The 14,676-nt window shown below is 45.8% G+C and overlaps 1 protein-coding gene across 2 annotated transcripts in view; it reads left to right on the top strand.

Moving 5' to 3' along the window:
* The first annotated feature begins 305 nt into the window (after positions 1 to 305).
* The window catches only part of NWD2 (NACHT and WD repeat domain containing 2), a 62,106-nt gene continuing 47,735 nt past the window's right edge, over positions 306 to 14,676 (top strand). The window contains exon 1 of one of the 2 annotated variants that reach the window (XM_083754817.1): positions 306 to 702. Coding sequence is in view for 1 of the 2 variants with exons in the window: in XM_083754816.1 (XP_083610942.1) it covers positions 552 to 702 (151 nt within the window). In the remaining variant the exon portion in view is untranslated. The remainder of the gene's footprint in view (positions 703 to 14,676) is intronic. The other variant, XM_083754816.1, reaches the window with a different exon arrangement.

A 14,676-nucleotide genomic window follows, 5' to 3' on the forward strand; every position in this document is an offset into this window, starting at 1 on the left:
TTGAACTAGAGCAAGAGTTGCAAGACTTGAGCGGCCTTGGAAGAGCAGCGAGCGCGGCGGGGTCGAGCAGGGCGCCGAAGGGAAGCCCGCCCCGGCGTGGCCCTGACATTGCAGCGCGCCCCTGCCTATCCTCCGCGCCTCGACGACGCGCCCCAGCGCTTGGCCCGGGGCGCAAACTTTTCCTCTCCGGCCGAGAGCGCTGCGCTCTTGCTTCTCCCGAAGCCGCCGCCGCAGCAGCGCCGCCTGAAAGCTCCCCTCTTCCCGGTCGCCCCGTGACCTCCCGCCGCCCCCGCCGCGGCTGGCCCCCGAGGGGAGCTGGCGGCGGTGCGGCGGCGGGCTGACGAGGACCCGCATGGCCGGAGAGCGCCGACGGCGGCGGTGGTGGTGGTGAGCCGGGCGGGCTGCGGAGGAAGGAGAAGAAGAGGCGAGCGCCCTGAGGGAAGCTGCGGCCGCCGCTTCCTTCGCCCTTCCGCGAAAGGACGGCCGGGAAAGGAGGACGGCGAGGCGGAGGAGGAGGTGGAGGAGGTGGAGGAAGAGAGACGGCGACGGCGATGTGGCCGGGCGGCGCGGCCGGCAAGCTGCCCTCCCCGCGGGACTCGGCGCTGCGCAGGGCGGCGTTCTCCGGGAACCTCTCGGCGCTGCCCTTGCACTTGGCGCCCAGCGGGAGAAGCGTCAGGGTCTTCATCAGCGCCAATCCCGAAGGTAAGCTTGCGCTTCCCCGAGGGGCTCGGAAGGCAGCCCCGGAGACCGTCCCTTTTTACCTCTGAGCGGATGCTCCGCGCTTGGCGGAAGGCTTAGCGCGGGCCAGGCGCGTGGGCCGCCTCGCGGGGCTGCTGGGCGCGTTCTGGATGCCGCGGAGCCGAGCCTGGAGATGATGATTATGACATCATAATCATCATCATAATTATTATTATTATTATTACTTACTACTACACCGCCCATCTGGCTGGGTTTCCCCAGTCACTCTGGGCCACACTCAACAGAAAATTAAAAGCACAATAAAACATCAAACATTAAAAACTTCCCTAAACAGGGCTGCCTTCAGATGTTTTCTAAAAGTCAGCTAGTTGATTATTTCCTTGACATCTGATGAGAGGGTGCTCCACAGGGTGGGTGCCACCACCGAGAAGGCCCTGTGCCTGGCTCCCTGTAACCTCACTTCTTGCAGGGAGGGAACCGCCAGAAGGCCCTCGGAGCTGGATCCCACTATCCAGGCTGAACAATGTGGGTGGAGATGCTCCTTCAGGTATACTGGGCCGAGGCCGTTTAGGGCTTTAAAGGTCTGCACCAACACTTTGAATTGTGCTCGGAAACGTACTGGGAGCCAGTGTAGGTCTTTCAGGACTGGTGTTATATGGTTTCGGCGGCCGCTCCCAGTCACCAGTCTAGCTGCTGCATTCTGGATTAGTTGTAGTTTCCTGATCACCATCAAAGGTAGCCCCATGTAGAGCACATTGCAGTAGTCTAAGCAGGAGATCACTAGAGCATGTACCACTCTGGCGAGACAATCTGCAGGCAGGCAGGGTCTCAGCCTGCGTACCAGATGGAGCTGGTAGACAGCTGCCCTGGACGCAGAACTGACCTATGCCTCCATGGACAGCTGTGAGTCCAGAATGACTCCCAGGCTGCGCACCTGGTCCTTCAGGGGCACAGTTACCCCACAGTTACTTCAGTGCGGCCTGCTCCGCGCTTGGTGGGAGGCTTCACGTAGTCCAGACGCATGTGTCACCCCTCAGGGTTGCTGGGCATGCGCTCTGGACACCCCAGAGCTGAGCCTTGAGAGGCCGCTGTGCCTCTAACAGCCCACATGGCGACGTTTTGTCCCACGTGAGGCTTTGCTTGGGGGTGGGGGCTGGATGGAATGCTGGCCTCTGTCACGAGGTCAGCTTCATGTCCCAAGATATAATAATAAATAATAATAATATATTATTTGTACCCCAACCACTCTGGGTGGCTTCCAACAAAATATTAAAAATACAATAAAACATCAGACATTAAAAACTTCCCTAAACAGGGCTGCCACTGGCCTCATCGATATTGCCCAACATGTGGACTGCAGGGGATAAAACAATGGTGTGAAGCTAAAGCAGGGATTCCCAAATTTAGGTCTCCAGCTGTTTTTGGACTACAATTCCCCTAATCTCTGACCACTTTTGCTTTTTGGAGGGGGGGGAAGATAAACTTCCAACTAGTTTTATTATTTATTTGTGTGTCCATGGACTACCACGTTTCAGCTTTCAGGGTGGCCTATGAGTGGTTCCGCCTTTTGGGGGTACACCTTTAGCCTTCCCCCTTCTAGGGAAAGGGAACGGCTCCTTTTTAAATTGTTCTTATGAAAGATTTTCTGGGGTTAAAAAAGCAGTACTATTATATATATATAAAGTTTAGTGGTACTTTCATTTTGGCTCAAGAAAATCACCATTTTATAGTTCAAATTGGGGGAGATAAATACAGTAAATGGACAAAATGTTTAGGGGTATGTGTTCCCCTGCGTCCCCCCCCCCCCGAAAAAAGCACTGTATGAAAGTACATGCAGTGTCTCTATTTTCAGATCATACAGTCCTCTTTACAGAGCAGTCATTCGATATTGTATTCAGTATAAGGTGAGGGGGGAAGAGAGATGGGGGGTGAGAGATAAGGGGGATAGTAAACTTTTTATCCTTTACCTAGTATATATGTGAGGTTTTTGTGGGTAGGTGAACATCTTCTGAGGACTCCTCTGGGTGTCCTTTTTATTGGGCCTTCATGGTGTTGGGGGGGGGGGGCGTTTGGAAGGGACCACAAGCATCATCATCTTTTACCCAGCCTGGGACTTGAACCTACAACCCTGAAATTAAGAGTCTCATGCTCTTCCAACTGAGCTATCCCACTTACTTTGTTTGCTATCGTTGCCCATCCTATAACTTCCTGCTGAAATCCTGTAACTTTTTATAGCACAAATCTTCCGGTTTATTCCCACCCCCTCCTGCTTTTATTGCGCTATAGTGCAAGAGTGCCCCTCCAGATGGCAATAATGTGACAACAGAACAACTAATAAAGTGGAATGGATGTGTGGATTGCGCTATTATTGCACCAATGACATCTTGTAGAATACACCTGCGCCCCAAAAAAACAGTCTGGAGGGGCCTTTAGACTTTTTGTGTAATCCTAGTGTTGTGTTTGTACTTGAATGCCTGGCCTGGAATCACCCATATCATTTCACTCCTTGCCCTCCATTTCTAATCTGCACATTTCCCCCTTTCAAACTTCTAGTAAAGTGGGGGGTGGGGGGAATCAGTTGGACTGTGCATGGCCCAAATTTGAAGGGTCTAGCTAACCTGAAAGTACCATTGCAATTAAAGTGCCATTAAGTCAGTCAGTAAGTGAGGCAATCATTAGATTTAGAGCAGGTTGCCACTTGGGACTTGTATAGTATTTAAAGGGAAATAGCTTGCCTTACAATTCCACTTCGTTATGTATGTCAGTGAGTATCTTCTAAACTCAGAATCCAACAGACTTCATTTGGCAGTTTATGGTATTTATTCTGTGTGGACATATATATTAGTCTAGGTTTGTGGAGCACTCTGGCACGTGAGTGTCATATTTAAACGGGCAGATTAGGTCAGTTTTGAAATCCTTTCCGAACCTATGTAGAAGACAAACTCCATTAAACGCTTCTTTGTCAGTTTCCTTCGGGGATAGACACTGCGCTATTCCCCATCCCCATTTTACTTCAGCCTTGGCTGCTAAAGCACACTAAAGGAAATATCCTAATCAATCGGGTGGCCTTGCTAGCAGGAGACCTCCTCACTTGCCTGCCTTTTTATTGCCATGCTCATTTTCCTAGTTTGAGACAAAAGCACAGCTAAAAACAGGGACCTTGGTGGCTGCAGTACATGGTGTCCCAGGGAGCACTGATGCCTAGCCCATTACTTACAGGAAGAGTAGTGGGGAATAAGAGGAAGATGCTTACAGTCTCTCTTGATGAACCCTCCTCAGTTCTAGTATGTGGAACATCTGTGCATTTAGCTGCAGCCGTGTGTGTGTGTGTGTGTGTGTGTGTGTGTTCTTCCTTGTATGGTTACTGCCTCTGAAGCAGCCCCCAGTGCTGAGTTGAGTTAGCCAGTGGCGTAGCGAGGGTTGTCAGCACCCGGGGCAAGGCAAGTAATTTGCGCCCCCTAACCCATGGATTTGCATCCCCTAACCCGTGGATTTGTGCCCCCTAACCCTAACCCCCAGATGTTGCGCCTGGTGCGCCCGGCCCCCCCTGCACCCCCCACGCTACTCCACTGGAGTTAGCATTCTCGTGACCCTCCCTCGCTGCTCGTTCCTGCACAGCAAACTGCACTTGCCCAAAATCGCTCTTCCATAAAGCTGTTGAAGGTATAGGAGCCCTGTCCTTCTTTGCATCTGTTCATCTGTGATGTAGAGACAGAAAAATCGTTCCAAAATGTGCGTCCTGTGCTGCTGGGTCAGCTCAGGTTACAAGCGGTTCTGCATTCTGAAAAAAAGATGACTCTTAAATTGGTTAACGTGGTTCTCAACCTGTGGGTCCTCAGATGTTGTTGGACTACAACTCCCATCATCCCTGACCACTGGTCATGCTGGCTATGAATGATGGGAGTTGTAGTCCAACAACATCTGGGGACCCACAGGTTGAGGAAGACTGAAGGGTGGCAAACCGTGGCCCATTAGGCTGAGTCCAGCCTGCCAAACCACTACAAGTGGCCCAACAGCTGCTGGTGATTTGAATCACCATCACAGCACCAGGCTGACAAGAGAAGTTTAAAGTTCTCCTCTCAACATTATGAAGGAAGCATTGTCCAATTGAATTGCTAGGATGATGGGAGGGGCACTTTGAATCTTCACTGCAGTGGGGGCAAGTGTTGTGTGTGCAAGTGAGTTGATGTGTGTTTGAAGATAGGAGTGTGAGAGAGTGAAAGAGTTTTCCTTCATCTATGTGGTGTGTGGTGTGAATTTGTGGTGTATATCTCTCTGTGTACACAACCACTTTGGCCATGATCACTCTTCTTCCCATGCTGGCAAATAGCTTTCGGATGACTGGCAAACTTGAGCCCAATCCTTTAAAAAGGTAGCAGCAAGCCCGCTTTAGTTGATTACCAGTTACGCTGATTACAGGTTGCCACTCTAGAAAGTAGTTGTAGATGAAGGCATATAAAAAATATTGTTATTTTGGTTACTTTATTTATTGGTGACCTTTTGGTTGTAATAGCTCCCAAGCTCACAATGAAAACAATTCACAAAGTAGTCCAAATCTGAGGAAATAAATCCACTCTTCAAGAACCCTTCCCAAGTGGCAACAATTTGCAAATTATGTATCACTTTCCACTATTAGTCAAATTTGATTGTGATACATTTTCCTAGCTGGATAGAACTTTCATTGTAACCCACGTATGGGCCATTATTTCTTCAATTGCATATCCATATAATTTGCTACATGAGCTATCAGCCAAATATGTAAGCATGTAATTGTTGCACACAGGAATTGGGGCAGAATTTCTTACACAGAGGTAATATCTAGGTAAGGAATTTATGAGTCTCCCATATACGTCCCTGTTTCAGGTATAATGCTAAACCATAAAAGGCTGCAATGAGGAAGTTCAAAGCATCCACTTCCTGTTTTTCACTAACTTCAGTTTCTTGGTACATCACACAGACTGTGATTAGTTTAAACCATATCTCAAACTATGGTTTATGAACCTGGCTTGTTAATGAACTATAATTTAAACCAGTGCTTTTCAGACTTCAGGCTTGTGGTATCTACAATGTGTTTTTCCTAGAAACCAGGGCCAGGTGCAACATGGTGGCTCACGGGCTGGAACTGTCTGACATAAATCAGACACTGGAATAACCTGAAGATATGAGTACATAGCTACATCTTCGTACAGATCAGGGGTTTGGAATACAAAATTTTGTGCCAACAATATAACGTATTTTTTGCTCTATAAGACTCACTTTTTCCCTCCTAAAAAGTAAGGGGAAATGTGTGTGTGTCTTATGGAGTGAATGCAGGCTGCGCAGCTATCCCAGAAGCCAGAACAGCAAGAGGGATTGCTGCTTTCACTGTGCAACGATCCCTCTTGCTGTTCTGGCTTCTGAGATTCAGAATATTTTTTTTCTTGTTTTCCTTCTCCCAAAACTAAGTGTGTCTGGTGCGTCTTATAGAGCGAAAAATACGGGTATGCACAAAGACTTGGTCAAAGGCAAATGATTTATATTCAAATTTTACAGGAGAGGAACACAGAGACTAATAAGTGACATTAAAGGCAGGGAGATAAAATTTTACTTGCTATGGTTAAATTATTAGGAATCAGAAACCCTTGCTGATCTACTGTAAGTCATCCAGAAAACTACCATTAGAACCTGGTCTATGTTTTGCCTTCCACTAGTTTAAACTAGCCAACAGTTGGTACCATTTTTAGACACAATAAACAATACTTAGTGAAAGGCAGGAAATGGATGCTTCCAAACACTCACAGCCAAGGGGAGTGTATGAGCCCAAGGTTAATGCCCACTCATTCATAATTTAGTGTTATGTCAAAATAGGCCACTGAGCCAAACCACTGATACAGCTACTCATTGACTATTTTGGTTGGCAGTGGCTGTCTCAAGGCCACAGGCAGGCCTGCTTCTTGTGGTCCTCTAACTGGAGGTAACAGGGGTTGAATTTGGAGCCTTTTGCATATAAAACATGTTCCCTCTCTGCAATCAGGATTCAAACCTATGATTTGTGGCACATTTTCAAAGTGAAAGCCCTGTGCTTTTCACATAGTGCTATGCCTTCATCAGGATCTTTGATTTCATCAGTTAAAAAATATATCAATAGTGCAAACAATAACTGAATATTACTCTTAAAGTGATAGAGCAATAGGCATGGATAGCAAAGATCCTAAGATTTAACGGCTGTCATGCAGTGATTCTGCATACACAAACTTAGGAGGAATTTCTATTGTACATGCATAAGTCAAGGACAAAGATAACCAAGTTATCTTGTCAACTCACTTAGACAATTTCATTGTCAGCCACCAGTGTTTGGGAATCCTAATTCTGGAATTGCTAATTACAAAACTTTCTAAACATTTCGGGAGGTGTTCATCTGCAATTTGGATAGGGCATATACCATTTAAACCAAATCATTTATATTCATATGATAGGTCTGCAAGAGAAACTACTGCATACTTATAGACTTGATATGTTTGGATGCAGTGTATATGTCAGCACAATTATGTATTCACTAGTTTAGCGTGCATTAGACAAGCTGCCTGTTGCCATTTTCATTTGCAAGCTACTTCAGAATAATCAGCAATGAATTAGTTTTAAAAGCAGACAGTTAGTTTCAATCCAGCCAAAGCCAGTCTCAACTGAAATCAACGAGACTTGAATTAGGCTGCAAGCTTGTTCATATGGATTTGCTCTATAAGACTCACTTTTTCCCTCCTAAAAAGTAAGGGGAAATGTGTGTGGGTCTTATGGAGCGAATGCAGGCTGCACAGCTATCCCAGAAGCCAAAATGGCAAGAGGGATTGCTGCTTTCACCGCGCAGCGATCCCTCTTGCTGTTCTGGCTTCTGGGATTCAGAATATTTTTTTTCTTGTTTTCCTCCTCCAAAAACTAGGTGCATCTTGTGGTCTGGTGCGTCTTATAGAACAAAAAATACAGTAGGCAGAATAAGTATTTACTACTAAGCAGACACGCATAGAATTAGGCTGGAGGTCGCAAGTAACTTGTACTCCCCAAAAAATCTCAATAGTGAAAACAATAACTGCAGGAACTTAAAATGATAAAGCAATCTGTCATTGTTGGCAAAGATCCGAAGATTTATTGACTGTAAGGCTGCAGTCCTTTATAGGGCAGTGAGGACTGCAGCTCGATTCTATGTAGATTTACTTGGAAGTAAGTCTTCACTGTGTTCAGTGAGTCTCACTACCAAGTTAAGTGTGCAAAGGAGTACAGCCATAGCTATTTCTAACTTTTGTTAAAGGTAAAGGTAAAGGTACCCCTGCCCGTACGGGCCAGTCTTGACAGACTCTGGGGTTGTGCGCCCATCTCACTTAAGAGGTCAGGGGCCAGCGCTGTCCGGAGACACTTCCGGGTCACGTGGCCAGTGTGACAAAGCTGCATCTGGCGAGCCAGAGCTGCACACGGAAACGCCGTTTACCTTCCCGCTGGTAAGCGGTCCCTATTTATCTACTTGCACCCGGAGGTGCTTTCGAACAGCTAGGTTGGCAGGCGCTGGGACCGAGCAGCGGGAGCGCACCCCGCCGCAGGGATTTGAACCGCCGACCTTTCGATCGGCAAGTCCTAGGCGCTGAGGCTTTAACCCACAGCGCCACCTGTGTCCCAACTTTTGTTAGATTGGAACAAATGCTTTCAAAAGTCTACCTTTTATTATTTTTATATGTGTGCTGTTGAGAATAATCAGCAGCTCAAGCATGTTTTGAAGACCGTCTGCCAAATCAACAATGAGCTACATGAATTACTTGGCAGCTTAAATGTTTCATGTGGTTTTTTTCAAGCTATTTTTCTGTTACATGCACTCTTTTACATACACCAATTCTGTGGAAGTTTACAATTGGTTGATAAGAGACGAAATCACTGCAAAACTCTGATATACACACTTTAATCTAAAAATCAATTGCCTCTTTAGGGCAAGGATGCAGAACTGACTGCTGTCCCCAGGCCCACCCCACCCCGTCTCCTTGCATCCCTTCTCCCCATTGCTGAGCTGTTATCACTGATAAAATTAGCTGCAGGAGGGAACTGCAACAGGAACTCCCTTCTCCCACCTGCTTGCTCAGCTGACCAGGGATAACAGCACAGCACTGTGGAAGAGGAAGCATGGCAGAATCCTACTGCCAAAGCTGCCCTCTTACACACCATTGTACCACAAGCTTCACAGAGCAGCGAAAGTGCCAGCAGGGCACCTGTTGCAGGTGTATATAGGAAGATCTCAGCACCTGTGCAGGTGTATATAGGAAGAGGCACGCCTTCACATATTCGGAGCCCATGATATTTAGGGCTTTGTATGTCAACATAGGAGGGACGCGGGTGGTGCTGTGGGTTAAACCGCAGAGCCTAGGGCTTGCCGATCGGAAGGTTGGTGGTTCAAATCCCCACAACAGGGTGAGCTCCCGTTGCTCGGTCCCTGCTCCTGCCAACCTAGCAGTTTGAAAGCACGTCAAGTAGATAAATAGGTACCACTCCAGTGGGAAGGTAAACGGCATTTTCGTGCGCTGCTCTGGTTCTCCAGAAGTGGCTTAGTCATGCTGGCCACATAACCCGGAAGCTGTACGCCGGCTCCCTCAGCCAATAAAGCGAGATGAGCGCTGCAACCCCAGAGTCAGTCACAACTGGACCTAATGGTCAGAGGTCCCTTTACCTTTACCTGTGTCAACATAAGCATCTTGAATTGGGCTCAGAAGTACCAGTGCAGCTTTTTTTAAGAACGGATGTGTTCTGCACCAGTTGCAGCTTCTGAACCATCTTCAAGGGCAGCCCCACACAGAATGCGTTAAAACAACTGTGTCCTGCAAGCTCAGTAAAGTTTTGGTGTTTGGCACAGATACACCACACACACACCAGATTAATATAGTAATTCTCCGTCTCATTCACCCCTAAGAGACATTGTTAAAACAATTTTTAATAATAACCGCACAGCCTGTTTGTGAAGACCCCATTCTCAACCTGTGAGAGAGTCCTGGAATTGCAAAAGCACCTTAAACTTTAGTAGTCTAGCATAACTGCCTTGTGGCGGAAACTGATAAAAATTGACATCATTTACAGCTATATCTTGGGTCTCAAATGCCTTGGCTCCCGAATGATCGAAACCGGAAGTGAGTGTTCTGGTTTTCGAATGATTTTCAGAAGGTGAACATCCGGCGTGGCTTCTGATTGGCTGCAGGACGCTTCTGCAGCCAATCGGAAGCCGTGCCTTGGTGGTGTAGCGTGGTGTAGGCTTTTAAGCATTGGCTGCATAGTTATACAGAATAAGCATCTTGCCTGGTGGTGTAGAGCTCCAATGCTAAAGGTAAAGGGACCCCTGACCGTTAGGTCCAGTCGTGGCTGACTCTGGGGTTTGCAGCACTCATCTCGCTTTACTGGCTGAGGGAGCCAGCGTACAGCTTTCAGGTTGCTAGCTTCCTGGCATTAGCACAGCTGTCAGAAGCAAGATGGCAGTGAAGCCGAGGTTGTGCAACTGCACTGGGGCTCTGCCAGCGTGCGCGCACCAGCACAACCACCTTGTCCCTTTGTCTCCCAGTAAGCAGTGGTGACAACGTTGCCAGGAAGTAGTCTTTGCAGTTTCAACCCATCTGGCAAACCACTACCCGCTAAATGCTAACAACCATTGTTTCCTGCTGACAACATAGTGAGTACAGAGCACTAAACCATGGTTTAGCAGTGCCTGAATGAGTCCAAGCAAAGCGTCGAGCTTGCACACTCCTTCTCCTCTTCCATCCATCACTTCCTCCTGTGCAGCTGAGTTTTTCTTTTGAAGTTCCTGACTTGGTGATATGTTTGAACCAGGGATCCTGGTTAAACAAGCTCTGTTAGGCTTCATAACAAACCAAGTTTTACCATGGGTCATGAATCTCTGTGCTGTTAAAAGTTTAAACTTCTTTAAAGAGTTTGTTTTAAGTCAGGAACCCTGGTTTAATGCTAAGCTATGACTTTTTAAAAGTGAAACAAAACTCTGTGGAAGTGTAGCAATAGGGGTGTCGCATGTAAGCCAGGAAAGTGAGAGCTGGACCATAAAGAAGGCTGATCACCAAAGAATTGATGCTTTTGAATTATGGTGCTGGAGGAGACTCTTGAGAGTCCCATGGACTGCAAGAAGATCAAACCTATCCATCCTGAAGGAAATCAGCCCTGAGTGCTCACTGGAAGGACAGATCCTGAAGCTGAGGCTCCAATACTTTGGCCACCTCATGAGAAGAGAAGACTCCCTGGAAAAGACCCTGATGTTGGGAAAGATGGAGGGCACAAGGAGAAGGGGACGACAGAGGATGAGATGGTGGGACAGTGTTCTCAAAGCTACCAGCATGAGTTTGACCAAACTGTGGGAGGCAGTGGAAGACAGGAGTACCTGGTGTTCTCTGGTCCATGGGGTCACGAAGAGTCAGACACGACTAAACAACAACATGTGAGCCAGAAACTTTGTTCAGGCTCATCCACATATGTAGCTCCTAAGCATGGTTTAGTGTTGTGTGAGAATGTAGCTGCTATACCACCTACTGTGCTCAGTAATTTGCATAAAATTGGAGAACATATTCTAATGGAGTTTAGGGATACTGTGTTTTGAATATTTTTATGAATGAGCTTAGCAGACGTGACTTCTTTGCTTTGATCCAACAGTGCATGTTTAGTGTTGTGTATTTAAATTGCTTAATGTAAATTAGATCAGAACTGGAGCTTTGCATACTGAAGAAGTGCTAGAAAAGCGATAAATAACAACTTGAAGATCAAGCTTGTGCGTTGTTAATCATGTCTTAAGTTAGACATTGCTTTCACGCTTCGGCTCAATTAGCATTTGGTCCTCATCTTTTCACATGCAAATTGTGGTGAAATATTTATTAGGGAGCGTCACAAAAGATTCAAGTCGTAATAATAAATGGCATAGTTTAGGTTATGCAGCTAGGAGGGAAATGTTTCAATCAATATTTTGAGAGCACAAGAGTGTGTTTCATTGCCTAATGGAACAGAACACAACATTGTCTCTGAGTAATCAGAAACAAGCATTAAATATGCAAATTCCTTTTTGGCCTTTAAACAAAACAAAACAAAGTTTTTTCTTCAGTGAATATATATCATAAAGACCATTCCAGACCTGAAACATGGAATACACTTTTAAAAATTACAATATATATCCTCCTTTCTCTTCCTTCTGTCTGAATTTTCTTCTCATGCATGCATGCGCACACACACACACACACACACACACACTTCTGCTACACCTGCTGAAATTCCTTCCTCACAACTATTAGGGTTGCAGGAGCCAGGTCCTCTTCTGAGGCAGTGAGAAGCCCATTTCAGCCCTGGGACAGTTGCTGGCACATCCTCACATGGCAAGTCCTTCTGCACTCTCTGAAGTTTAATTGTAGCCATACCATCTGCACAAAGGGATAGCAGCGCCCTTCCAGAGAGTAGGAAATAGAGCAGGAACAAGTGACAGTGGCCTTTTGTCCTTCAGATGGCACACACCGTTCTCACTGGCTGACTTGCTCTCCAGAAGCAAACTTAAGCACACCTTCCAGGGAGTAAGTCCCATTGCACAGTATAGACCAACAAGGAGGAGTAAATATTACCAGCGCTCCATAAAACTAGCTCAAGGATGCTAAGTATTAATGTTTTTCTTCACTTCTATTAATGCTTAGGCACAGCACAGGCAGTGTAATTTTTTTTTAAAAAAAAATCCTGCACCATAGGAGAGGCTGCAGTCCTAAGAAATATGTCTTCTTGCACTGAACAGGACTTCTTAATAAGCATTTTTCAGAACTTACTGAAATCCAAGGTCAGCAGTACCACCCACTTTTTTTGCATCTCCCACTGCACACATTTTGTGGATATTAACGATGATAAAAGTGCCATTTGGAACCACAGTTATAATTGGATTTCCAGCTTGTTGTGGCAGATCAATGTTTCAGCAATGCTAAAGAACCCTTGCATTTAGAGGGGTGTGTACATTCAGAATCAAAGAAAGAGCATGGCGTAATGGGGAAAGGGTTCATTGGACAAAGTGCTGTGTATCACTTAACCTCTGACCTTGCAGGGCGAATTTTAAAATAAGCCATTTAAAAAAGTAATCTTATATTTATATGCTTTCTTAAGAAAAGCAGATTTTAAAATTTCAACTTGTAGAAAGTGTCTCTTTTTCAAAACAACCTGCTCATACTGTTTGACTCTTTCTGGCACTTGTAAGTCTTCCTTACTTAAGGTTGCCAATCAACTTGTCTTGAGAAAATCTCCGTGACTTCAATATTTGCATGACTGACAGAAATTCAACACGTGCGTCATCTCCCATCTCTGTGTCAGGAAACACTGCACTTATTCCATTTCTGCCTGTCAGTTATATGCTAAAGATTCCGAATTTCTGTTGGAAGAAGAAATCCTCCTTCAGATTAACATGATGTGAGCCTTTGGGAGGGGGGAATATATTATTCACATCTTTAACTGTGTTTACCTCCTTATGGCGAGAGGCAGAAGGCTGCTGTGGTTTTGACTACAGCGTTCCTTAGATCCACCTATTTCATATCTTTTTCTTAATTCCCAAGTGCAGGTTTCTACACTCCCACATGATGGAAGATACAAAACTGTCAGTTGCTTTGTTTCCAGATTCTTTTAGCTCTCTCCCTGGGGTTTTTGAGAAATACAAGCACAGTCTCCAGGTACTTTTGAAGTATAAACACAAACAGCACCTGCCTGGATCTGTATCGATCTGAAGCGACAGTGAAAGCACTGCCAATCTTTCTTTACACAGAGAGGTAATGATTTTGTGCCCCTCAGTAATCCCCTCAACACAAAAGCCCCAGCTTTTAATGGGAAGACATAATGTATTGGGAGCAAAGGGGGCACATCCTCTTCTGGCAGATCATAACAAACAGCCAGTTTCCCCATAGTCTACAACAGAGTGCCCTTTCTGCCAAATAGTTGGCCCACTTTTAGCCCAATTAATGAGGATTTCCTGGACCTGTTCATCCTTAAACATCCATGTGTAGTGGCGCAGTAGGTTTCGTTCTTCATAACTGTATGCACAGCTGCATGCAAGAGCAACATAACATAAATAAAGCTCACAAACAAGGCAGCTGACATTGCAGAGAAAAGAATTCCATTCCTTTTGTGGTGGCTGTTTCAGCAGAGCAACTTTTATTTATTTCCTTATTAAAGCTCCAGCAGCCATATGCTAAGCTGTTAACAAATATTTTATGTTTAGATGCAACATGGAGATCTTTACTATCTTGCTGGCTTTCTTAGAACACAAATTAATAAGTAGTACATGGAGACCAGGTCATATAAAATTGTTCTAGTCATGCTTCTTTGAGTTATTGAGGGTGGGATATCTCACTCATCGTTGTTGGTGGGTTATAAACATATAAAACCATATCATAAATAATACAGTGATACGCTAGAAGAGCAGATAAGCACACCTGAAAAATTCATACTAAAGCCAACAGATACTGTTGGCAGTTCCCTAAAAATACATCATATACATCGCATAAAAGCTTGCAGAAATAAATAGGATTCAAGCTGGTTCTGTGCAATAGGGTTCCAGCCTACACTGAAGCCTACTTGCACTGAGGACTTTGCACATAGGCTTCACCAATGCAGACATCCATGGCGAAGCACGGACAGCAGCAGGTGTGTGGAAGGCATACAGGGCCAGGGCTGAGCCAGTGGCATGGTCCCACTGCTTGAGAGCAGTACATGTGAAAAGGATCTAGGAGTCTTGGTTGACCACAAACTTGACATGAGCCAAGAGTGTGACACGGCAGCTAAAAAAGCCAGTGCAATTCTGGGCTGCATCAATAGGAGTATAGCATCTAGATCAAGGGAAGTAATAGTGCCACTGTATTCTGCTCTGGTCAGACCTCACCTGGAGTACTGTGTCCAGTTCTGGGTACCACAGTTCAAGAAGGACACTGACAAACTGGAACGTGTCCAGAGGAGGGCAACCAAAATGGT

Source organism: Podarcis gaigeae (genome assembly GCF_964106915.1).
Source record: "Podarcis gaigeae genome assembly, chromosome: 9".
NCBI lineage: Eukaryota > Metazoa > Chordata > Lepidosauria > Squamata > Lacertidae > Podarcis > Podarcis gaigeae.